We start from the raw sequence: 25,866 nt of genomic DNA, 5'->3' as shown, positions 1-25,866 counted from the left end.
ATACCCTTTTGTGAAGGCAGACCAAAGTATTCATTAAGAACCGTGCCTATGTCTCCTGCCTCCACACACCGTTTACCTTTTTGGTCTCCAATTAAGCCCTACTCTTTTTCTTCGTTATCCTGTTCCACATAAGTATTTCTACATCATCTTTGGGTTTTCCTTGATTTTTTTTTTTTTTACTTGCCAATATTTTTTTCATGCCCTCTTTGTGCCTAGTTTACTTTTTTTTATTTCACCCCTGCATTTGGTATACTCTAAGGCTTCCTGAAGTATTGAGTTCTCTGTGCCTGACATAAGCTTCCCGTTTTACCTTTATCATACTGTCTTTGCTCCTTGACATCCAGGGGGCTCTTGATTTGGGTATCCCACCCTCTTTTTTTGTGGCAACATTTTTGTTCTGAACCTTCACTATCTCTTAGAATGCCTCCCACTGCTCAGATGCTGATTTGCCTTCAAGTAACTCTTTTGCCAAATCACATCTCTGCTTAGTAAAATTGGCTGAGCCCCTATTGAGAACTTATCTTTGTCCTTTTCTATAACTGCACTAAATCTAACTGAACTATGATCGCGACCACCAAAATGCTCTCCCACCAATATCCCTTCCACCTACCCAGCTTCATTCCCTATGACTAAATCCAGAACTGCCCTTCTCTTATTGGGCTTGCTATGTGCTGGCTTAAAAACAAGTTCTGCTGAATAATTTCACAAATTTTGCGCTCTCTATCTTTCACACTCCTCCTCGCCTTGCAGTTAATTGGGTGGTTGTAATCTCCTATGACTGCCCAACTGTTTTTGCACCACAGCAGTTGGCCAATATATTTGCTCTTCTATCTCCCAAGACTGTGGAGGTGTTCCTCACTTCAACCCATATGGCCTCATTTGATCCTCTTTGCAGGTCATACCTCTTCATAGTTGTAATTGTTCTTCTAACCAATAATGTGCCTCCCTCCTCCATTTTTATCTGCCCCTCGATCTTGCCTGAAAAGCCTGTAACCAGGAATATTTAGCTGCTCTTCCTGTCCTTTTAGGCATGTTTCAGTAATAACTAATATTATACTTCCAGGTGTCTCTGTCCTCAGTTGATCTGTCTTATTGACGAGACTCCTTGCATTGACGCATATATCATGAAGTACTGCAAAATGCCTTTGTCTGTTTTCTAGCCTTTGTTTCTTGAGTATTCCACACTCACTAGCTTTCTGCATTCCATTCCGCATTTTGCTTCTCTCACTTCAAAATCTCTACTCAGGTTCCCAACCTTCTGCTAATCTAGTTTAAACCCTCCCCAAAAGCATGGTTAGCAAAACTCCCCATGGTGATATTGATCCAACCCCTGTTGAGGTTCCTGCACATGTAGTTGTCCAGACACAAAAAGCGTCCCGGAATTTTCACATGCCATAGGGTGTACATCTGACAGAATTGAGGTTCCCTGCCGTGCCTCTGTTAGACGACCGTCTCAACTTAACAAATAAAATTAAGATTTGTCGCTGATCAGGACTGAACAAAAAACACTCTAGCTACTCAATCAGTTATTTCCCTGATGTCACTTCAGTTTTTTTTTTAAAAACATCTCTTCCTAATGCTCGTGCTCCCTTCACTCTGGGATCTCTGATTGAGGCCTACTCTCAGGGACTCGCTACTTTTGACTCTCCTGCCGCTCCGCTGTTCTGTCCCTGAACTCCCTCTGGTCTATGCTCCCTTACCTCCAGGCTCTGCCATTGTTCGAAAGTGACCTCTGAAAGATTGCGATACTAAAATAGTAAGTTTACTAAAGGCATTGGAAATGATGTCCCTCAATCTAATCACAACAGAAACTACCACCAGTGAATTTCAACAAAAAAATGAAAAATTTATTAACACAAACCAACAAACTAATCTTTCCCTGTTATCAACCAATCTACTTACTCTGCAGCAATGATGTACGTCACTTTTGAATTCCTTGCTCAGTGTTCTTCAGCTCTTGCTTTGGCTTTCGCTTACCCTTCTCGCTGATTCTCTGCGACCATCTTTTTCATCGACTTTGAATTGTGCCCATTTAAGTCATTATTACAAGAAATCCACAAAAAACTGAAAAGTTACGCTTACCTGCTTGTGATTTCAAGTTGCTTGTAGAGTGTTGTATATCTCCAATTTTTTCTCAGAGGACAACTGCCATCTTGGGAGCCTAGGACTCAATCTAGACAGTTCGATTAGAGCTTCAGTTACTTAATTGGCTGCAGTCCAAGGCTTCAGAATGTAAGCCAAGGGCTTTCTTCCCTCTAGATGTAGCTAACAGCAAGATTGTTCTTTGATCGTGTACCTAGAGGCTTGCTGTTTCTAAGCTCCCCCATCCAAATGGAAATATACTGATGACTGAGGGCACTGAAGTTCAGAGATCATTATTAGTACTATGAAGCAGACTTTAATTTTTTGTATCAAAACAGTATAAAATGAACTTCATCTGAGGTAATTTGACAGTATGATATGATGATCCATGTACAAAAGTTGTCCTATTAAAGCAGTTTTGTGTTTTACTGTTTTAAAGACTGCCTCCTGCATTCCCCTGGCCACACTCATTTTCTTTCAAGGATACCATTCATTTATTTTTTTTAACACTCAATATGTAGACCTTCAGTCTTGTCTGATGCATGGGCTCAGTTATTCAACACTAAGTAGGTGTAATAAAAACAAGAAATGCTGGAACCACTCAGCAGGTCTGGCAGCATCTGTGGAAAGAAGGGTCACTGACCCGAAACGTTAACTCTGCTTCTCTTTCCACAGATGCTGCCAGACCTGCTGAGTGGTTCCAGCATTTCTTGTTTTTATTTCAGATTTCCAGCATCCGCAGTATTTTGCTTTTATACTAAGTAGGTGTATATCTTGCACACATGTATAGAGAAGTAACATACTGCTATTTCATTCTCATCTCCTCTGCCATTTCCCTGGACAAAAGAATGAGGTATCCTTATGATTCTGAATGCCTCCCACCCCTAAACCCTCCCTCCTAAGAGCAGACTATTTTCCCCCATGTTACACGTGTAGAAGGTGGTATGTGTATGAAGGCAACAAGCTTACTAGCTTAAATAAAAACAGAAAATGCTGGAAATACTCAGCAAGTCTGGCAGCTCTGATGAAAGGTCACAGACCTGAAATGTTAACTCTGCTTTTCTCCCCACAGATGCTGTCAGACCTGCTGAGTATTTCCAGCATCCTCAGTATTTTGCTTTTAATTAAGTTTAGTAACTTATTTGCAGCAAGTAAAGAGGAATTATTTGCTTCACTGTTCCTGAACAAGTCAAAGCTGTGGAACCTTAATGTATCTGATGTATCCTTGCACTATCGTAGAATGGTTACAGCACAGGAGCAGGCCATTCAGTTCATCATGTCGTGCTGACTCTCGGCAAGAGCAACTCAGCTAGTCCCACTTTCTTGCCCTTCCCTGTAGCCTGGCGAATCGTTTACTTCCTACATGTGAAAAAATATTTTGATTTCATCAATAGAGGGAGGAAGTAACATAAGCATTCCCACCTTAAGGCTTATCTTAAATTTAATATGCTTTTTGTGATTTGGTTTTTGTAATAAAGATACTTCAGATTTGCAAATGATTTTCGACGGCAAAATTCAACATAATGTGAGATGCATCTGGCAAGATTGTTGAACAAATATTTTAATTTGTTTGTATGGTACAAATTTTTATTGAAGATTTTAAAGCAGTTTTACATTTGGTTGTTGTGCTACATTAAATGATTTTTACCCCTGTTTTTCTTTCAATTCTCCCCGTTTGTGAAGACATTATCTCCTCGCAGTATAGTTGCATGGGAGCCTGTCACAATGCAGTAAAGCAAGATCTTTGTGCTGCTTTAGCATTTAAAAGACTCAAACTTTCCAAAGTGTTTCACAGCCAATGAATTATTCCTGACATATTGATCCTGTTATTTTATTGGCATACTTGTTAGCCAGTTTGCGTGCAGCAAGGTCCCAAAAAACGATGGTTGTCAAATTTTGGTTGAAGGACTTCTTTTTTTTCAAATGTATTAGTAGTCACACACGCTGCTCCTCCCCCACCCCAAATAATTTGTAATGCTCTCTTCATAGTCCAAATGCAAGTATTACATGCATGGAGTGTTCCAGTTTTCTTTTTAAGAGAACAAGTATTTACCTGTAGCTATCAGTGGGATGGATGTGCCTGTTTCTCACTGCACAGTCTGCCTACCCTTGGTAGGAGCTCCGGGTGAGCAAAGCATGCCTGCATCCCACTCACTCACTCACTCTTGACCATGGCACCCTGAGAGTTTGCCCATGTCATGGATCCCCGAAAGGTTTCTGTGGACCCCAGTTTGAGAACCGCTGCCATAAATGGCAATGATTTTTTTAGTTTGTTGGATGAACTTTGGTCGATACTGAGATACCCTACTTTGAGCAGCTGTCAGGAGAACTTTTCTGACCATTTGAACAGGTAGACAGAACTTTAAGTTAGTGTCCTATCTGATAATGCAGCATTCCCTGATACTGCACTGGTGTCAACCTAAAGTTGTATACTCCAGCCCTGATGTGACCCTGGATCCTTCTGATTTCACATGTGTGCGCCAGCTCTAGGCCAAGCCGATAGTTGGACCAGGAGGAGTACTCTTGCCTCTGAAATGGCTGAGAGCGCCAACATGATCATCTTTAGGGAGTTTTGAAGCTGAGCCTGATCTTGTCCACGTGTCAGCTTCATGGATGGACAGTTCCAGTCATAGTCGCAAGATAGCGGTCAGGTACACAAACTGAACTAGATTTTCCACTCCCTAAATGGGGTGCTCAAGGTAGTTGTAATGCTCAGGCTGGTGCCCAGCTGAGCTCAGTAAACTGTTGCCTATCCACCAACTCAAATCGTCCTGACCACTGTCTGAGGCTGAACCAGATTTTTCACAACCTCAGCATCCTACTTGCCTCTGAGATGAGCTTCTTACCCCATTTTCTTGCCATCACAGACCACCTATAACATTTCCCATATCCATCCTTGCCTCAGATCATCTACTGAAATCCTCATCCATGACTCGAGAGTTGAACATTCCAGTGCTCTCCAAGGCAACTTCCCATATTGCAACTTTTATAAACTTGAGCTCATCCAAAACTCTGCTTCATGCATCCTAACTCACGCCAAGTTCTGTTCGTTGATCACCCCGTGCTTGCTGACAGGTAATGGCTCACGGTCCAGAAAGACCTTTTTAAAAAAAAAAAAATTCTCATGCTTGTTTTCAAATCCCTTTATGGCTTCACCCCTCTCCAGCCCAGCAATCCTCCAAGATCTTTGTACTCCTAGTTCTGAGCATCCCCCGTTTTGGTCAGTCCTCCATTAGTGGCTATGCCTTCAGCTGCCTTGGTCTTAAGCTCTGGAATTCGCTCACTATGTCTCTATACTTCTCTCATTTTTAAGGCTCTGCTTAAAACCAACTTTACCTGCCTTTATCTTGTTAGATGACTCATCAAATTTTAATAACACCTTTCTGAAGCCCCTTGAGATGCCTTACGATGTTAAAAGTGCTTTACAAATGCGTGTTGTTGAACTGAACTTGTGGCCTCACTGGTCATTGACTTATTTTCTCACTAGGTAAACTCACTCACTCAGCCATCAAAGGGATTGTTTGCTTTTCTTCCCTGTCCATTGGGTAACATGGAGCATGTCAGTTATGAAGTATTGAACTGTTAGTGCTGCCACAATATTGTGAAATTGTATTCAATTGTACCCTTCAGGGAGCTGAGTTTTGTTTAACTGTTCATTTGTGTGAGCTGCAGTAAAGCTAATCATGCTTTATATCAATGTGCTGTTCTGCAGTGGCATGCATGAGTGATTTTAAAAGAAAAATCAAAAGCATCATGTTGTGGTGATGAATACATTTTGTACATGTCTTAAGATTCTCCTTTGCTCTCGTCTGCCTTGTAGTATTTGGGAATATTTAGGACGTTCTTGAACCTTGGTTTTTTTAACTTTATATTTTGGGGTTTTAATACATTCCAACTTTTAAATGACGTTTGAAGTACGGAACAACTATTTTGCCAATATCGTGCTTGATGTACATCCACAGATAGTTATTGAGATTACTTTATGGCAACATTTGCTTATCTATAACTTTCATTGAACTCGCTCAATGAAATTAAGGTACACTTGAACACTTGATGGCATGCATGTTGAAGTCGATCTGATCCATGTTTTCAGTGTATTGAGATTATTTTGGGAGGGCACTGCTTGACCTGTTAACAGTTGATTTTAATGTTGATTTACTGTGTCGTTAATTGTCAGCTTAAATTTTGTATGAGATGAATGTTTGAGTGTTAGTATCCTTCTGTATGAACTGATCTCTTTGGTAAAAGTGATGAGCAGTAATCTCATACTGATTGTTGTCTTCAGTTAGCTCGATCCAGATGTGTTTGAGATAAATTTGGAGCACATTGTGCTTACTGGCACAACTGAAATTGTAGAATCGCTCTGTTTTTAACTGTTTTCCAAATGCTCTGTACTTGTTTCACTGAAGTCACAATGATGGAATAATTCTAAACCAAGTTTTGCTTTCTCATTTTAGTGTTTTATACGAAGGGAAGGAACGTCTAATTCCAGGCTGTGAAATCTTGCAAGCAACTCCTTTTGGCCGTTGTGCCAATGTTAACAATAGTTCAACCACCTCTCAGAGAATCTTCATAACTCATCGGAGGGCATCGTTGAACAGACCTCAGAATTCTTTGGCTGTGACAGATATCTGTGTTATTATTACCAGTAAAGGAGAAACTCCACCTCACACTTTCTGCAAAGTGGATAAGAACTTGAACTGTGGCATGGTAAGGATAATATTTACAGTTTTCTGCATTATGGGTATCTGAAAATGATACAGTACTTATTTCATGGTAATGTGTTGTGCAGATGGACTGCAGCTGAAATTTTGCTTTGATGATCTTATTATTTGGTTACTATTTATTATATCTTTCTGTTTTGTTAGAGACCCTTGCATATAAATACAATTGCTTTTTATGATGGAAAGAAAAATACTTGTCTCCCTTAGACTTTAAGGTGTACAGGAGGTTGTGGGCACAAGCCAAAATTACACTAGTTTGTCATACATAAGGTCTTTTTAAATAATTTCAACATTTGTATTTTTAGTTTAAAGAATTCAGACTGTAATCTGAAAGTGCAGCAGAAGTGTAGCTTTACTGAACTAAATTTGCAAAAAGCCTGATTTAAAGACTGCAGTTTCTGTGATAAGTTCTGTCACAAAAATACTCTAATAATGGCCTTTTATATAATAGGATGTGACTGCCAGCTTCCACATTTCATAAAGATGCCATCACATTCCAATTAATGAAACTATTTTACTTTCCAACATTCTGTTCATTCTAAACCCACATTTTAGAATATAATAACACAGTTCATTCACTTCTTCTTTGGCCTCCTTGTCTCGAGAGACAATGGGTAAGCGCCTAGAGGTGGTCAGTGGTTTGTGAAGCAGTGCCTGGAGTGGCTATAAAGGCCAATTCTAGAGTGACAGACTCTTCCACAGGCACTGCAGATAAAATTGGTTGTCGGGGTTGATGCACAGTTGGCTCTCTCCTTGCACTTCTGTCTTTTTTCTGACAAATGCTAAGTTTCTTCGACTTGCCACACTTTAGCCCCGCCTTTCATTCAGTAATGTGCAAGTATACAGTAGGTTCAACATTTTTTTTAATGCATCCTGTTCAATCTAGGAATTTTTTAGGCTCTTCTCTGATTATTCTTCAATGCTGCAAAGGCCACTCTCATAAATAAGCCCTTGCTCTCTGCAAACAGGATTGTAACCTGAAATGCGCAAGAAGTCAAACCAAGTCTCCATTGCTATATTTCACATAATACTATGACTAGGAGAAGAGAATATTTTTCCAAATCAGACCACAATTAGGCTATATATTTGGGTACTGGCTTATTTCAAGTCATCGTTGTGATAATACATCGGCATGTACTTTTTCATAAACTTTTCAATTTGTCTGAGGTGACAAAAATACTAAGACGTGACACTTGGCTAATTCTACTGAACGCTAAGCCAGACCAACATTAAAAATTTATGCTTGGAGTCTCGTATGCCTACTATGGGCACTCTTCCACCAACAGTATATGAGCTGCAGTCCACTAGTCTGAGAAGAATAGGAAGCGTGTTGCCTGGAATGTACGTTTTTGTACTTTTAAAAAAAAAACTTTATTGGTTTGACTTCTTATGCATTTCAGGTTACAATCATGTTTTACTTTTTTAATGTGGAAGCATTTGAAAACTTAGTGATTGCTCCTTCTCCAAAGTAGATTAAAGATGTAGATGCTGACATTGAACATCTTGTGTTACTGTATGCGAGAGTTGTCTGAACAAAGGCTAGGCATTGAAGACTTGATTGGTGTGGGAAGGGTGAAGTAAGCAATTTTTCAACTATGGATACATGATTGCATCATGCAATTGTGTCGTCTAAAAGCTACTTAACAATGGAAGTACTATCTAATGGAGCTAATAAGCATGGATACTAGAAAATAATGAACCTTGCATATTGTGGCTTGGAAATGCAGAAGTTTGTTCATTTACAGAGAACTGCTACTGAGACGTTTGTCCTGTAACATACTGTGGTGGTGGATAAGCAGAAAACAAAAACTGCAGAGATGTTTAATTTTTTTTTCCAACATGATTTGGTTTATTTTGAAAACCTGTTTCTCTAAAACTATTCTTTCACAAGTTGAAGACTTTAATGTATGAATGGTATTGATCAAAAGCCATAAATATGATTGCGGACTTATTGAACAACTTGAACATTTCATTGAATTTATTCTTAACCAAACTTGGGAAAATAATTTCAGGGGACCTGGTTCCACTCCATGCAGTTGAAACAAAACTACCTGTTTGTAAATTAAAACTGAAAATGCTGGAAATACTCAGCAGGTCTGGCAGCATCTGTGGAGAGAGAAAGTCATCGACCTGAAATGTTAACTCTGTTTCTCTTAGCAGATTCTGCCAGGTCTGCTGAGTATTTCTGACATTTACTGTTCATATTTAAAATTTCCATCATCCGCAGTATTTTGCACCTGTTCTTAACGATCTATGTTAATGCATTGAACGGGTTAGTTTTAGTTTAGTTTAGAGATACAGCACTGAAACAGGCCCTTCGGCCCACCGAGTCTGTGCCGACCATCAACCACCCATTTATACTAATCCTGCACTAATTCCATGTTCCTACCACATCCCCACCCGTCCCTATATTTCCCTACCACCTACCTATACTGGGGGCAATTTATAATGGCCAATTTACCTATCAACCTGCAAGTCTTTGGCGTGTGGGAGGAAACCGGAGCACCCGGAGGAAACCCACGCAGACACAGGGAGAACTTGCAAACTCCACACAGGCAGTACCGGGAATTGAACCCAGGTCGCTGGAGCTGTGAGGCTGCGGTGCTGTGCCGCCCTGTGGGTTACTGTGGCAGTCCAGGGAAAGTTACTAGGAAGCATGTTTCTCTGCTGTCACGAGAGCCATCTGGTGATGCATTTGCAGAATGGTTCTGCTGCAGCTGTTAAAGCCAGAATGTTGGGTCTTGAGTAGACTGTTGGAAGTGATGCAGCATGAAATTAGCCCTGATAGATGGGAGAATAAATTTGAAGACTTGTAGGGAAAATTAGGACTGCATCTAGAAAAAGCTAAAACTCTGTTTTGTCTTTTGGATATTCTTCCAAATTGTTTATGAATCCTTGAACGTATGTTACTTAAAAGCCAGGCGCCAAAGCTTGAGAGAACAAGGTTATCAATAAACAGATAATTATAGGAAGCTGTAGAAAAATTTTCTTGTATATCCTACTACTTAGTATGCTGCAGGATTAAAACTTAGAAGTTTCCTTGTTGGAAAATCTCATTTCTGTTTGGTTTCTGTTGTTGACTAGTGGGTCAACTTCATTTTCCCCTCCTATTTACCCCGCCCCAAAATCTTGGATTAATGAGTATTGATAAGTTTTTAAGCAAGAATTTGATCTGAGTAACTTTATTTGAGGGCCCAAGATAATTTGATACACACAACTCAATTGAATCACCCAAGTGATAAGGGCGGCGCAGTGGTTAGCGCCGCAGCCTCACAGCTCCAGGGACCCGGGTTCGATTCCGGGTACTGCCTGTGTGGAGTTTGCAAGTTCTCCCTGTGTCTGCGTGGGTTTTCTCCGGGTGCTCCGGTTTCCTCCCACAAGCCAAAAGACTTGCAGGTTGATAGGTAAATTGGCCATTATAAATTTTCACTAGTATAGGTAGGTGGTAGGGAAATATAGGGACAGGTGGGGATGTTTGGTAGGAATATGGGATTAGTGTAGGATTAGTATAAATGGGTGGTTGATGTTTGGCACAGACTCGGTGGGCCGAAGGGCCTGTTTCAGTGCTGTATCTCTAATCTAATCTAATCTATTGCTGATCGAATTTGGCATAACAGTATACCCTCTGTTAAGACCAGGTGTGAAAGGTGTCCAGGGGTCTGTTACTATCTTTACCTGGTCTTATTGTAACAGGGTTTTATTTTAATCAGTGTTTTGAGCTCCCTTTTTTATGAATCCTTGTTCAGTCTTCCAATTATAAGACCAAGAAACCAATTCACATAGGCTTTCTCAGGTTTAAAGAAGAAAGATGAAATTTTATTAAAACTTAAACTCTAATAAGGTCCACGCCTACAGATATCCGACGCGCACACGCTAGCATGCACACGTGATACACACATGCAAATAGGGACAGAAAAGATAAGGTGGAACAGTTTGAGGCAATAGTGTGTATATTATTTTGTGCAAAATCAAGTCTATATCCCATGTAGGTAATAGAGGTTGGTTATGAAAAATTGCATTCCCTGACTGATAACAGAACCCTAACATTTTAACAGCCAGCCATTTGGTCCACGATCTATCTCATGTCCTTCTCTAAAGCAATCCAAACTAATTCCACTACCCTGATCTCCCTCTGTTCCTAATATTTTACCCCTTTTCCTTCACACAACATTCCTGATTCAACTGAAGGCAAAACATTCCGAACCCCAGCTTTAAAAGAAATGTCACCTTCTAGCTGACTGTAGTCCTTTTGTAAGTAGTCTTGCTTTTCATTGGGGCCCAGTAGTCATCTTAAAACCTTGTTCACGTAGGAAACTTTTTTCTGAGTTTCATGTGTTTTCACAAGATTCAGATCCGTGGGAAGGAGATGGAAGCAGGCAGGAGAGAGGTCGTCTTCCTTCAGTTCCGGGAGAGATCTTTACTCCATGAGCACACTGCTTTGTCTGAGTTCAAAATCCTTTGTTGGAAGTTCAAATTCTCTGCAACAGCCAGTTAGTCATATGACTAAAACTGGTCTGACCACTTCTTCTGTGTATTGGGGGAAGCAATGATTGGATCCCCATTGTTCCAACATTGCTAGTGCTATGCAAATGTCCTTCCAGTCAGGACTTGTAATTTTAAGTTTTAATGTTCATGTGGCGAAATAATGTGTGTCTCAGTCTTGGTAGGTGGAGGGTTGCCTGACCCCTCGTTATGAACTTTGAGTACCTGTGATTTGAAATATGCGTTGGAATGCTTTATTAGCTGCTGCGGTGCCTAGCATTAGAAACATTCAGTATCTGATTTAGCCTTTATAATTTGGCATGGTGTGGTTCATTGTACCAGTTTGCTTCCAAAGTTTGTTGCATTTAATTGAGATTAAGTTCTGCCTCTCATCCCATTTCCACTATAAATGTGCCCATAGGGCTGTGCCATATTAAGTAGGCAGCATCCAGTCCATCGGTCAGTCACCTCAACTGATTGTTTGACCCCCCAAGTAATTGATAAGCTGGTAACTGAACAGCGACGTGCTGTTCACTTACGTAAGGCAACTATTTCTCAATTCCTGGCTCCCATCAGTCTGGCATTCCTGATCTTGGGCCACCTGGTTTGGAGTGGGGTGGGCAAGTCGGAAGACTGTCTTGTGGGTCTGCTCCTGGACCTGGATAAAGTGACCATCTGTCCAAGTCGAAGAATAGCATTACCCGGGTGGGAGTTGAATGCCGATGTGGCTATCTTCCGCTCTTCTGCACCTGGTACGTTCCAGGCATTGCAACAACGAGCGTCTTTTATGACACCAGGAATAATGTAATCTTGAGTTTCTCTGTTTCCTTCAAAACTATTAGAGAAAAGTAAAAATTAGTTTGCTTAGGTGGCCTTAATTCTGCAGTGCTATGATTTCCAGTAGAAAATGCAATGAAAAGTTATTAAGCTATTTGCTGAAAATCTGAGACCATTTTCCATCGAAAGACCTAATGTAAAGCAGCTAACTAGCGTAATGAACAAGGTAAGCAATGCTTTTCCAGAGGTAGCACTATTTAAGAGGTCCTTCTCCATGTGGATCGTTTTATCCAGCGAGTTTTAAATATCTGTGGCTGCTTTATGTAGTCATTAGTCTTCAACTGCGATTATTTAACAGTGTAGTCCACTGAAGCAGTAAAAACATTTATGAAAGCTAGTTTGGGACCCACTAAGATATGTATGAAGACTTAAAGGGAGTCGTATATGATGGCTTTTAGAGTTTCAGCTTCACATACTGTTTGCAAACTTAGCCATATTTGACCCTGAAATGGGCTTCTGTCCACTGATCACATTACCCAGCTTGGCCCCTGCCTCTGCTCATCTGCTGTTGAAACCCTCATTCATGCCTGTTGTTACCTCTAGGCTTGACTATATTCCAATGCACTCATGACCAGCCTCTGACATTCTACCCTCTGTAAGCTTGAATTCATCTTGGACTCGGCTGCCGTGTTCTTCCTCGCACCAGGTCCTGTTCACCCATCACTCCTAGTGGTCGCTCATCTACGTAAACTCTCGGTTAAGCAGTGCTTCGATTTTTAAAAAATTGCATCCTCATTTTCAAATCCTTCCATGGCCTCACCTGAGCTAGCTCTAATTCTCCAACCCAACAACCCTCAGATATCTGTGCTGCTCTGATTCTGGCTTACTCAGCATTCCTGATTTTAATGGTTCTACTAGTGGGGGGGCTGTATCTTCATCTACCAAAACCGTGAGCTCTGGAATTCCCTCTCCAAACCTCTCCGCTTCTGTTTCCTTCTGTCCTGCTTTAAGACGCTCATTAAAACCTGCTTCTCTTTGGACGCAATGCCACAAACCTGGTCAAATATCGCCATATGCAGCTTGGTGTCAAATTTTATTTGCTCCTGTCAAGTGGCTTGTGACATTTTATTATGTTAAAGGCGTCATTTAAATATAAGTAGTTACTGTAGAAGTAAAAGATGACGCATCCTTAAGGAATCACTCAGTATATAAGGCTATTCCTCACTGGTCTAACAAAAATGAAGTTTTTTTTCTAGTATTGGCTTGGTACTTGACATAGAATCATAGAAAGGTTACAGCACAGAAAGAGGCCATTTGACCTAGCATGTCTGTGCTAGCTCTCTGCAAGAGCAACTGAGCGGATCCGACTCATCCGGCCTTTCCCTGCAGCCCTGCAAATTCTTTCTTCTTCAGGTGTGTATCCAATTCCCTTTCTGACAGCCCCAATTGTACCTGCCTCCACACTTGCCCTCATGATTTAGTCATTGAAGCCCAAGCACTATTCTAGCAAATTTGTGCTGTACCCCCTCAAGTCCAAGATACCTTTCTTGAGTTTCGGTGTCCAAAACTAACACAGTATACTTACTTGGGTGTGACCAAGACTCTGCACAACTTGAGCATTACTGATTTCATTAGCCTTTTTGGTTACTTTTTGTACCTATGCATTAACTTTTAGAAATTTATGTACACCTAGTTCTCTTTGCTCCTCTAGAGCTCTGAATCTCTCACCAAGAAAATATTTTTATTTGTCAAATTGAATGGCAGAGCAAGTTCAAGGGATTGAATGGCCTATTCCTGTTGCTGTGACCTCCTTTCTCGTACCTACTAAGGATAAAATCCGATCGCATTATGATCAGTATTTGCAAGATACATCTTAACTCGCGTATTGTAACTGGATTTAAAAGCCAAGTGCAGCCAGAATCTTGCTCTAAGTCTGACTCAATCCGAGTGCTTGAATTTTAGTTTAGCTCTCTGTAAAGCTTGCGGCAAGAGTCTGTGAATTATCCAGTTAGAGGTATAAGTTATTTTTAAATGTGGCCAACAACCCAGGATATCTTGCTAATTATTTTATAATATTTTATGCAAAAAAGGCTTAATAATGCAAACATAAAACAAGGTCTGAAGTTGTAATCCTTTGCTCATCATTCTATTGAAGCACAGGATAATTCCACTATCTAAATATTGAAGGAAAATTTGCTCTGATACTCTGGAGCACATTGCCTAAAGCTTGCCTAGACATCTGGGCTAGTGTAGATGTTTTTGATGGTGTAGTGTGTTGGGACTTGCCCATGAGTGTAATCAGCAATGAGGCCAAAATATAATGTTAAAAGTGTAAAACAAGGCCAAAAATCTAGCAGTCCTGCCTCAGGCCTTGAGCTTGAGAAAACCTTTTGCTCTTCTGCCCACTTAATAGGGCATGTGTCATTTAACATACCATATGTTCATTCCACGGAGCACACTGATGAATTGGAACAAGTCCAAACAGATGCCAGTAAAGGATGCAGTTGATGTTATTTGTACGTTCCTGCCTTAATCACATTGCAAGAAAAAATGCCTAGTCTTGCTGAGCAACAATTTGAAATCCATTTCTTATCCCTGGTTTTCCCTCTTGACATGAAGTTGTTCTGGACTACAGTTGCATCAGTGCATCTTTCTGCCATTTTGCCCAAGTGGCAATTCGTCATGCATGAACCAAGGCAGTGAGTGGAAGCAGCTCCTTTGAAAATGGGGTATTACTTTGCTAAATTAACTCCTGTTTGTTCTTGGTGTTTACACACTCTTTTGCGTTTTCTACCAGAAAACATAAAATAATGAAAACTGCCTTTCTGCCTCGTGCAGAATTCTTACAAGATGGAAAGGCCTTTGGACTTCCCCATTATCCAGCTGAGATTAGCTAAAACAAGATCTACAAAAGTAGGCATCAAATGTGTAACCTTACTGCTCAGTGCCAGATGCTGCCAATCTGGGCCACCTGGGTAGAAACATTTTTCAAGTGTACATGTTCAAATTTTGTTCAGTTGTTATGGTAAGTTAAACTACCTTTACATTATGAAATGAATACTTGAATACAATGGTGACTGGTAAGTCAGTACCATTTATTCCATAAGAGTATAAGAAATAGGAGCAAGAGTAGGCCATTTAGCCCCTGAGCCTGCTCTGCTATTCAGTAAGATCATGGCTGATCTGATCATGGCCTCAACTCCACTTTCCTGTCTGCTCCCCAAAACCCTCGATTACCTTGTAGGTGAAAAATTTGTCTTACTCGGACTTGAATATACTGGACCCAGCCTCCACCCCTCTCTGGTGGAGAATTCCAAAGCTGAACAACCCTCCAGAAATTCCTCCTTATCTCCAACTTAAATGGGAGGTCCCTAATTCTAAAACTGTGCCGCCTAGATCCAGGTTGCCCTATGAGGGGAAACATCTTCTCAAGTCCCCTCAGAATCATATGTTTCAATAAGATCACCTTTCATTCTTCTAACTCCAATGAGTAAAGGCCCAACCTGCTCAACCTTTCCTCATAAGACAACCCTTTCATCCCAGGAATCAACCTAGTGAACCTTCTCTGAATTGCCTTCAAAGCAAGTATGTCCCTCCTTAAAATGAGACCAAAATTGTATGCAGTCTTCAAAACTATTTCCCTTTTGTAAAACCATCTTGGCTGTGCTTGATTGTATGATGATTTTCTAAATATCCTGCTCCTACTTAATAGGAACCTAGAAAATAGGAGCAGGAGTAGGCCATTCGGCCCTTCGACCCTGCTCCGTCATTCATTATGATCGTGGCTGATGATCCAACTCAGTAACTGTTCCACTTTCGCCCCATATCCTTTGATCCCTTTAGACCCAAGAGCTATATCTAACTCCTTCTTGAAGACGTTGTGTTTTGGCCTGAACTGCTTTCTGTGGTAGTGAGTTCCACAGGCTCACCACTCTCTGGGTGAAGAAATTTCTCCTCATCTCCGTCCTGAAAGGTTTACCCCGTATCCTTAGACTATGACCCCTGGTTCTGGACTCCCCCACCATTGGGAATATCCTTCCTGCATCTACCCTGTCAAGTGCTGCTAGAATTTAATAGGTTTCTATGAGATCCCCCCCTCACTCTTCTGAACTCCAGCGAATATAATCCTAACCGACTCAATCTCTCCTCATACGTCAGTCCTGCCATCCCAGGAATCAGTATGGCAAACCTTTGCTGCACTCCCTCGAGAGCGAGAACATCCTTCCTGAGATAAGGAGACCAAAACTGCACACACTATTCCAGATGTGGCCTCACCAAGGCCCTATATAATTGCAGCAAGACATCCCTGCTCCTGTACTTGAATCCTCTCGCTATGAAGGCCAACATACCATTTGCCTTTTTTATCGCCTGTCGCACCTGCATGCTTACCTTCAGTGACTGGTGTACGAGAACACCCTGGTCTTGCTGCATATTTCCCCCTCTCAGTTTATAGCCGTTCAGTTAATAATCTGCCTTCCTGTTTTTGGTATCAAAGTGGATAACCTCACATTTATCCACATTATACTGCATCTGCCATGCATTAGCCCACTCACTCAACTTGTTCAAATCACCCTGAAGCCTCTCTACATCCTCCTCCACAACTCACCCTCCCACCCAATTTTGTCATTTGCAAATTTAGAGATATTACTTTTAGTTCCTTCATCTAAATCATTAATATATATTGTGAACAGCTGGAGTTCTAGCACTGATCCCTGCAGTACCCCACTAGTTACTGCTTGCCATTTGGAAAAAGACCCATTTATCGCTACACTTTGTTTCCTGTCTGCCAACCAATTTTCTATCCATCGCAATACACTATCCCCAATCCCATGCGCTTTAATTTTACACGCTAATCTCTTATGTGGGACTTTGTCGAAAGCCTTCTGAAAGTCCAAATAAACCATGTCCACTGGCTCCACCTCATCAACTCTACTAGTTACAACCTAGAGGAATTCTAGTAGATTTGTCGAGCGTGATTTCCCTTTCGGAAATCCATGCTGACTCTGCCCGATTCTACCACTGTTCTCTAAGTGCTCTGTTATAAATCTTTGATAATGAACTCTAGAATTTTCCCCACTACCGACGTCAGGCTGACTGGTCTATAATCTCTCTCCCTCCCTTTTTAAATATGGGGTTATATTAGTTACCCTCCAATATGTAGGAACTGTTCCAGAGTCTATAGAATCTTGGAAGATGACCACCAATGCATCCACTATTTCTAAGGCCACTTCCTTAAATACTCTGGGATGCATACCATCAGGCCCTGGGGATTTATCGGCCTTCAATCCCATCAATTTCCCCAACACCATTTCTCTACTAATATTGATTTCCTTCAGTTCCTTTCTCTCACTTAGCCCTGTGTTCCCCAACATTTCTGGTATGGCATTTGTGTCCTCCTTTGTGAAGACAGAACCAAAGTATGCATTTATTTTAGTTTAGAGATACAGCACTGAGACAGGCCCTTCGGCCCACCGAGTCTGTGCCGACCATCAACCACCCATATATACTAATCCTACACTAATCCCATATTCCTACCACATTCCCACCTGTCCCTATATTTCCCTACCACCTACCTATACTAGGGGCAATTTATAATGGCCATTTTGCAACCTGCAAGTCTTTTGGCTTGTGGGAGGAAACCGGAGCACGCGGAGAAAACCCACGCAGTCACAGGGAGAACTTGCAAACTCTGCACAGGCAGTACCCAGAACTGAACCCGGGTCCCTGGAGCTGTGAGGCTGCAGTGCTAACCGCTGTGCCGCCCATTTCTTTGGTCCCCATAATAAATTCCCCTGTTTCTGACTGTAAGGGACCTACATTTGTCTTCACCAATCTTTTTCTCTGCACATAGCTATAGAAACTTTTACAGTTAGTTTTTATGTTCCCCGCAAGCTTGCTCTTGTACTCTCTTTTCCCCTTAATCAATCCATTGGTCCTCCTTTGCTGAATTATGAACTGCTCCCAATCCTCAGGTCTGTTCTGGCAAATTTATATGCCTCTTCCTTGGATCTAATGCTATCTCATCGCCTTTGTAAGCCATGGTTTGGCTACCTTTCCCATTTTACTTTTGCGCCAGACAGGGATAAACAATTGTTGCAGTTCATCCATGCGCTGTTTGAATGTTTGCCATTGCCTATCCACCGTCATCCCTTTAAGTAACGTTTCCCAATCCATCATTGCCAACTCGCGCCTCATACCTTCGTAGTTTCCTTTACTAAGATTCAGGACCTTTGTCTCAGAATCAAATACGTCATTCTCCATCTTGATGAAGAATTCTATCATATTGGGGGGGGTCTCGCACCACTAGATTGTCAATTATTCCCCTCTCATTACACATTACCCAGTCTAGGGTGGTCTGTTCTCTAGTTGGTTCCTCAACGTATTGGTCCAGAAAACCATCCCGTATACACTCCAAGAATTCCTCCTTTACAGTCCTGTGACTAATTTGATTTGCCCAATCTCTATGCAGATTTTAAAGTCACCCATAATTACAGATATTCCTTTATCGCGTGCGTCTCTAATTTCCTGTTTAATGTCATTCCCAACATCACCACTACAGTTTGGGGGTCTATATACAAACCCCACCATCATTTTTTGCCCCTTACTGTTTCTCAGTTCTACCCATATATATTCCACATCGTCAGAGCTAATATCTTTCCTCACTATTTATTGTGTTGATTTCCTCTTTAATCAAGCCATGCAACTCCACCGCCTTTTGCTTTTTGTCTGTCCTTCCTAAATACTGAATACCCCTAGATGTTCATTTCCCATCCCTGGTCACCCTGCAGCCATGTCTCCATAATCCTGACTATATCATACCCATTTACATCTATTTGCATGATTAATTCATCTACTTTATTGCGAATGCTCTGCGCATTAAGGCACAAAGCCTTAAGCCTTGTCTTTTTAACATTACTTGTCCCCTTTCCACTATTTTTCACCGTGGCTTTGTTTGATTCTGGCCCTTGATTTCTCTGCCTATCATTTTTTTAAATTTTCCCTTACTGTCTTTTGTTGTTGTCTTTGATTCCTTGTAAAGGTTCCCATCCCTCTGCAATTTTAGTTTAAACCCTCCCCAACCACTCTAGCAAATACTTCCCCCTAGGACATCAGTCCCGGTCCTGCCCAGGTGTAACCCATCCAGTTTGTACTGGTCCCACCTCCCCCAGAACCAGTCCCAATGGCCCAGGAATCTAAAACCCTCCCCTTCACACCATCTCTTAAGCCACATATTCTTCTAATATATCCTGCTATTTCTACTCTGACTAGCACATGGCACTGGTAGTAATCCTGAGATCACTACCTTTTGAGGTCCTACTTTTCAATTTAATTCCTGTCTCCCTTTATTCTGCTTTTAGGACCTCATCCTTTTTTTTAAACCTATATCGTTTGTACGAATGTACCATGACCACTGGCTGTTCACCCTCCCCCTTCAGAATGTCTTGTAACTGCTCTGAGACATCATTGACCCTAGCACCAGGGAGGCAACATACCATTCTGGAGTCTTTTCTGCGACCACAGAAACGCCTATCTATTCCCATTACAATTGACTCCCCTATAACTAATGCATTCCCACACTTTTTACTCCTCCCCTGTGCAGCAGAGCCAACCGTGGTACAACCAATAATGGACAGCATTTTCCCAATGACCGATGCTAGGCTAACTGGCCTACAGTTTACTGCTTTGTCGTCCTCCCCCCACCTTTGAATAGGGGTGTTAAAGTTTGCAGTCTTCCAATCCACTGTGATCTTTACAGAATTTAGGGCATTTTGGAAGATTATAACCAATGCATCCACTATCTCTGCAGCCACTTCTTTTAAGACCCTAGGATGCAGGTCATCAGGTCCAGGGACTTGTCAGCCTTTAGTCCCATTTGTTTTCCTAATTAATACTTTTTCTCTAGTGGTAGTGATTTGTTTTAACTTCTTACCTCCCTTTTGCTCCTTGATTCTTTACTATCCTTAGGATGCTTTTTAGTGTCTTCTACTGTGAAGACAGACACAAAATGCATCAGAGTGTCTGCCATTTCTTTGTTTCCCATTATTAATTCCCCAGTCTCATCCTTTTAAGGAACCAACACTTACTTTAGCTGCTGTCTTTTTTTTTATATATACTTGTAGAAGCTCTTACTGCCTGTCTTTGTTTCTTGCTAGTTTACTTTCATTATAATTTTTTTCAAGTCATCTATTGCTGGTTTCTAAAATCTTTCCGGTCTTCTGGCCTGCCACTGATCTTGGCAGCATTGTATGCCTTTTCTTTACATTTCATACCATGCTTAACTTCCTTAATTAGCCATGGATGTTGAGAATTATGAAATATCTCTTCAAATGTCTGCCACTGCTTATCTACCATCTATTTTCCCTGTCTACTTTCAGCCAACTCTGACTTCATACCTTTGTCATTGCCTTTACTTAAGCTTATAACGCTAGTTTCAGAGCAAATTTTCTCACCTTCAAACTGAAGTTCATCATGCTGTGATCACTGTTGCCTAGAGGATCCTTTACAATGAGGCTATTAATTAATCCTGACTCATTACGCATTGCCAGGTCTAATAGATCCTGTTAACGTTTCAGGTCTGTGACATTTCATCAGAACTGACAAACATTAGAAATGTAATAAGTTTTAAGCAAGTAAAGCAGGGAGTGGGGGGGGGAAGAGAACAAAAGGGAAGGTGAGATAGGACACCGGGCCGAGGATGTTAACTGATGAGATCATGGGGCAAAGGCAAAGAGAAGGTGCTAATGGTGTGGTGAAAGACAAAGCATTAGTGCAGAGAGAGTGTTAATGAGAGAATAACGAACAGCTCTGTCCGGAAGCACAAACCTGAAAAACCCAGTTTAAGGCAGGCTCATGGTTTAAAAAAAACAGTAGAAGAAATAATTTTTAAAACGGCCAGTCGTGCTCTGAAATTATTGAACTCCATGTTCAGTCTGGAAGGCTGTAAAGTGCCTAATCGGAAAATGAGGTCCTGTTCTAAGAGTTTGCACTGATCACTGGAACACTGCAGCAAGCCAAAGACACAAATAGGGGCATGAGAGCAGAGGGGTGTGATGAAATGGCACGCAACCGGAAGCTCGGGATCACACTTTCGGACTAAGTGGAGGTGTTCCGCAAAGCTGTCACCCAATCTGCGTTTGGTCTCCCCAGTGTAGAGCAGACTGCATTGTGTGCAGTGAATACTAAATTGAAAGAATTTCAAGTAAATTGCTGCTTCAGCGGAAAGGAATATTTGGGGCCTTGGATGGTGAGGAGAGAGGCGGTAAAAGGGCAGGTATTATACCACCTGCAATTGCATGGAAAGGTGCCGTGGGAAGGGGACGAGGTATCGAGGATAAGGGAGGAGTGGACTAGGGTTCCGCGGAGGTAAAGATCCCTTTGGAATGCTGATAGAGGACGGAGGGGAAGATGCGTTTGGTGGTGGCATCACGCTGGAGGTGGTGGAAATGGCAGTTGACAAGGGTGGTGCTGTTGTCTGGCGTACTGACCTCTACCTTGCAGATGCTGAGCACCAACTCTGATACTTCTTCCGACCTCCCTTGGACCATGACCCCACCACTAAACCTCAAGTAACTGTCTACAGGACTGTCAGTGGCCTCATCTACAACGGAGATCTTCCCTCTGCAGCTTCTAACCACAACCCCAGACAGCCTGCTTTGCAAAATCCAAAGCAGGACTATCCTGGGAGGACCCATTGTTTCAGCCTGTTCCTGTCCCACTGAACTTCTTACTTCCTTTCTTGACTCTATTCTCCCTTGGTCCAGTCTCTTCCCACCTACATCTGTGACTCTTCTGACGCCCAACGTCATTTGACAATTTCCAGTTTCCTGGCCCTAACCATTGCTTCTTCACTGTGGACGTCCAATCTCTTTACACTTCCATCCATCACCAGGATGGGCTGAGGGTTCTCCGCTTCTTGCTTGAACAGAGGTCCAACCAGTCCTATCCACCACCACCCTCCTCCCCCTGCCTGAACTTGTTCTCACATTGAACAACTTCTCCTTCAACTCCACTCACTTGCCTCAAGTTAGAGATGTTGCTATGGGTCCTAGTTATACAGTCTTTTTGTGGGGTATGTTGAATATTCCTTGTTCCAGTCCTACTTGGACCCCCTCCCCCAACTCTTTTTCCGGTTCATTGATGACTGCATTAGTGCCGTTACCTGCTCTCGCCCCGAACTGGAAAATTTCTTCAACTTTGCTTCCAATTGCCACCCTCCTGTCACCTGTACATGATCCATCTCCGACACTTGCCTTCCCTTAAATAAAAGCAAAATACTGCGGATGCTGGAAATTTGAAATAAAAACAAGAAATGCTGGAGATACTCAACAGGTCTGGCAGCATCTGTGGAGAGAGAAGCAGAGTTAACGTTTCAGGTCAGTGACCCTTCAGAACTAGCAAATATTAGAAATGTAAAAGGTTATAAGCAAGTGAAGTGGGGGTGGGGCAAGAGATAACAAAGGAGAAGGTGTAAATAGGACCGGGTCACAGAATAGCTGATCGGAAGGTCGTGGAGCAAAGGCAGACAGTATGTTAATGGTGTTGAAAGCCAAAGCATTAGTACAGATAGGGTGTTAACGGACTGAAAATTGGACAGCCGCAAGTACAAACATGAAAAAAAAATTGGGTAAGCAAACTGAACAAACTAAGATGAAATAAAATAAAATAAACATAAATTTTTTTTTAAAAAGGACCATCCTCCGCCATTTCCGCCACCTCCAGCGTGATGCCACTACCAAACGCATCTTCCCCTCCCTTCCCCTGTCAGCATTCGCAAGGGATCGTTCCCTCCGTGACACCCTGGTCCAGTCCTCCATTACCCCCAACACCTCGTCCCCTTCCCATGGCACCTTCCTCTGCCATCACTGGAGGTGTAATACCTGCCCATTTACCTCCTCTCTCCTCACTATCCCTGGCCCCAAACACGCCTTTCAGGTGAGGCAGCGATTTACTTGTAATTCTTTCAATGTCGTATACTGTATTCGCTGCTCACAATGTGGTCTCCTCTACATTGGGGAGACCAAATGCAGACTGGGTGACCGCTTTGTGGAAGACCTCCGCTCAGTCTGCAAGCAGAACCTCGAGCTTCTGGTTGCTTGCCATCTCAACACTCCCCCCTGCTCTTATGCTCACATCTCTGTCCTGGGATTGCTGCAGTGTTCCAGTGAACATCAACGCAAGCTCGAGGAACAGCATCTCATTTTCCGATTAGGCACACTGCAGCCTGCCGGACTGAATATTGAGTTCAATAATTTCAGAGCATGACGGGGTCCCCCATTTTACTTTTATTTTTAGTTATTTTTTTTCTTTTTCCTTAAAAAAAATTTTTTTTTTTCTGTTTATTTTATTTCATCTTCGTTCAGTTTGCTTACCCACTTTTTTCATGTTTGTACTTGCTGCTGTTCAATATTCAGTCCGTTAACACCCTATCTGTACTGATGCTTTGTCTTTCAACACCATTAGCATATTGTTTGCCTTTGCTCCACGACCTTCTGGTCAGCTATTCTGTGACCTGGTCCTATTTACACCTTCTGATTTGTTATCTCTTGCCCCACCTCCGCTTTACTTATAACCTTTGACATTTCTAATATTTGCTAGTTCTGAAGAAGGGTCACTGACCTGAAACGTTAACTCTGTTTCTCTCTCCACAGATGCTGCCAGACCTGCTGAGTATCTCCAGCATTTCATGTTTTTGCTTGCCTTCCCTTCCTCGACTTCTCTGTCTCCATCTCTGGCGGTAGTCTGTCCACTAATATTCATTATAAGCCCTCCGACTCCCACAGCTACCTCAAATACACCATCCTCACACCATGCTTCCTGTAAGGAGTCCATTCCTTTCTCCCAGTTTCTCATTTTCAGATGCATCTGTTCTGTTGATGCAACCTTCCACAACAGCGCTTCTGATATGCCTTCCTTTTTCCTCAAAGGAGAATTCCCACTGTAGTTGACAGGGCCCTCAACTGAGTCTGACCCATTCCTGCACTTCTGCCCTCACCCCTTCCCCTCCCTGAACCAGGACAGGGTTCCCCTTGTCCTCACTTTCCACCCCACCAGCCTACACATCCAAAGGATTATACGCCGCCATTTCCACCACCTCCAGCGTGATGCCACCACCAAACGCATCTTCCCCTTCCCTCCCCTTTCAGCATTGCAAAGGGATTGTTCCCTCAACAACAGTTTGGTCCTCTCCCCGACACCTCGTCCCCTTCCCATGGCACCTTTCCATGCAATCGCAGGAGGTGTAATATTTGCCCTTTTACTTCCTTTCTCCTCACCATCCAAGGCCCCAAATACTCCTTCCATGTGAAGCAGCGGTTTACTTGTACTTGCAATTTAGTATACTGTATTCACTGCTCACAATGCAGTCTGCTCTACACTGGGGAGACCAAACGCAGATTGGGTGACACCTTTGCGTAACACCTCCATTCAGTCTGAAATCATGACCCCGAGCTTCCGGTTGCATGCCATTTCATCACACCCCTCTGCTCTCATGCCCATGTTTGTCTTTGCCTTGCTGCATTGTTCCAGTGCACATCAACGCATGTTCAAGGAACAGGACCTCATTTTCCGATTAGGCACTCTACAGCCTTCCAGACTGAACATTGAGTTCAATAATTTCAGAGCATGACTGGCCCTTTTTTTTGTTTTACCGTGAGGCTGCCTTAAACTGGGTTTTTCATGTTTGTGCTTTAGGACAGAGCTGTTCATTGTTCTGTCATTAACACTCTCTCTGCACCTTCTCTTTGCCTTCGCCCCATGACCTCCTTGTCAGTAATCTATCTGGCCCTCTGTCCTTCCATTTAGTTCTCTGTTCCCCCACCCCTGCTTAATTTGCTTAAAACCTATTACATTTCTAACCTTTGCCAGTTCTGATGAAAGGTCTCAGACCTGAAAAGTTAAATCTGCTTCTCTCTCCACAGATGCTGCCAGACCTGCTGAGTATTTGCAGCACTTTATAGTTTTCTTCAGGTTTTCCAGCGTCCACAGTATTTTGCTTTTATTCTAATAGACCCTGTTCTCTGGTTGGTTTCACAATGTACTGTTCTAACAAACTGTCTCATATATACTCCAGCAATCCGTTCTCGAGGCTACCTTTGCTAATTTGATTTGTCCAATCTATATGAAGTTTACAATGGTTGATTATTGCAGTACCTCGCCCTCTCACATCCCACACTTAAGTGTTAGCTTCTTTTTCGCAGTACCACAGCTCGCACTTTCAGTAGAGTAGATGAAATGCAAAAAGAGCAGGAAGGATGCTCCAAAGATTGGGCTTAATCCTAAATCACATTCTCATCCATTCATGGTGCCAAACGGAGGAAATTAAAATCTCATAATCTGGTCTCATCCATTATCCATTGACCTAGATGGCTCCGCTTAACCTGCGGTTTCTAGGCTGGTGTACGTGGCTCAGTCAATGGTACGGGCAGATGTTCACTGGCCCTTTTCGCCCTTGCCTGCACACCCCCTCCAATCGCAGTTTCCCTTTTCTCTGTAGCTGGCTGTTCCTCCAGTCGCAGTGCCTCTTTGCATCTTTTTCTGCCATCACGTTATTGCTGTTGGGATCTAATGTTGAGCCCCTCCCGATCGCTACTGTAAGCGCCTATTTGTCATTGTGCAGGATGTTTGAGATTATTGCACAGCCAGGCACTCATGCACCTTCAAGTAAAGGCCTGCTACCCGACCTGGACCTGACGTGTCGGGCTCGGGTTGGGCCCCTCTTCCGGATCCGGCATTCGGGCTCGGGCCGGGCCGAGTCCAGGTCAGGCCGGACACACAAGGTAAGTCCTCTGCTGGTAAGTATTGA

General features: G+C 42.4%; 1 protein-coding gene across 4 annotated transcripts in view; it reads left to right on the top strand.

Moving 5' to 3' along the window:
* dennd4c (DENN/MADD domain containing 4C) overlaps positions 1 to 25,866 on the top strand; it is a 201,866-nt gene that overhangs the window by 69,511 nt on the left and 106,489 nt on the right. For all 4 annotated transcript variants that reach the window (XM_068030282.1, XM_068030281.1, XM_068030278.1 and 1 more), the window contains exon 3: positions 6,540 to 6,792. In XM_068030282.1, coding sequence (XP_067886383.1) covers positions 6,540 to 6,792 — 253 coding nt within the window. The remainder of the gene's footprint in view (positions 1 to 6,539; positions 6,793 to 25,866) is intronic.

The sequence above is a fragment of the Heterodontus francisci genome, chromosome 4 (genome assembly GCF_036365525.1).
Source record: "Heterodontus francisci isolate sHetFra1 chromosome 4, sHetFra1.hap1, whole genome shotgun sequence".
Taxonomy (NCBI): Eukaryota; Metazoa; Chordata; class Chondrichthyes; order Heterodontiformes; family Heterodontidae; genus Heterodontus; species Heterodontus francisci.
This window is presented reverse-complemented; position numbering and strand designations above follow the sequence as displayed.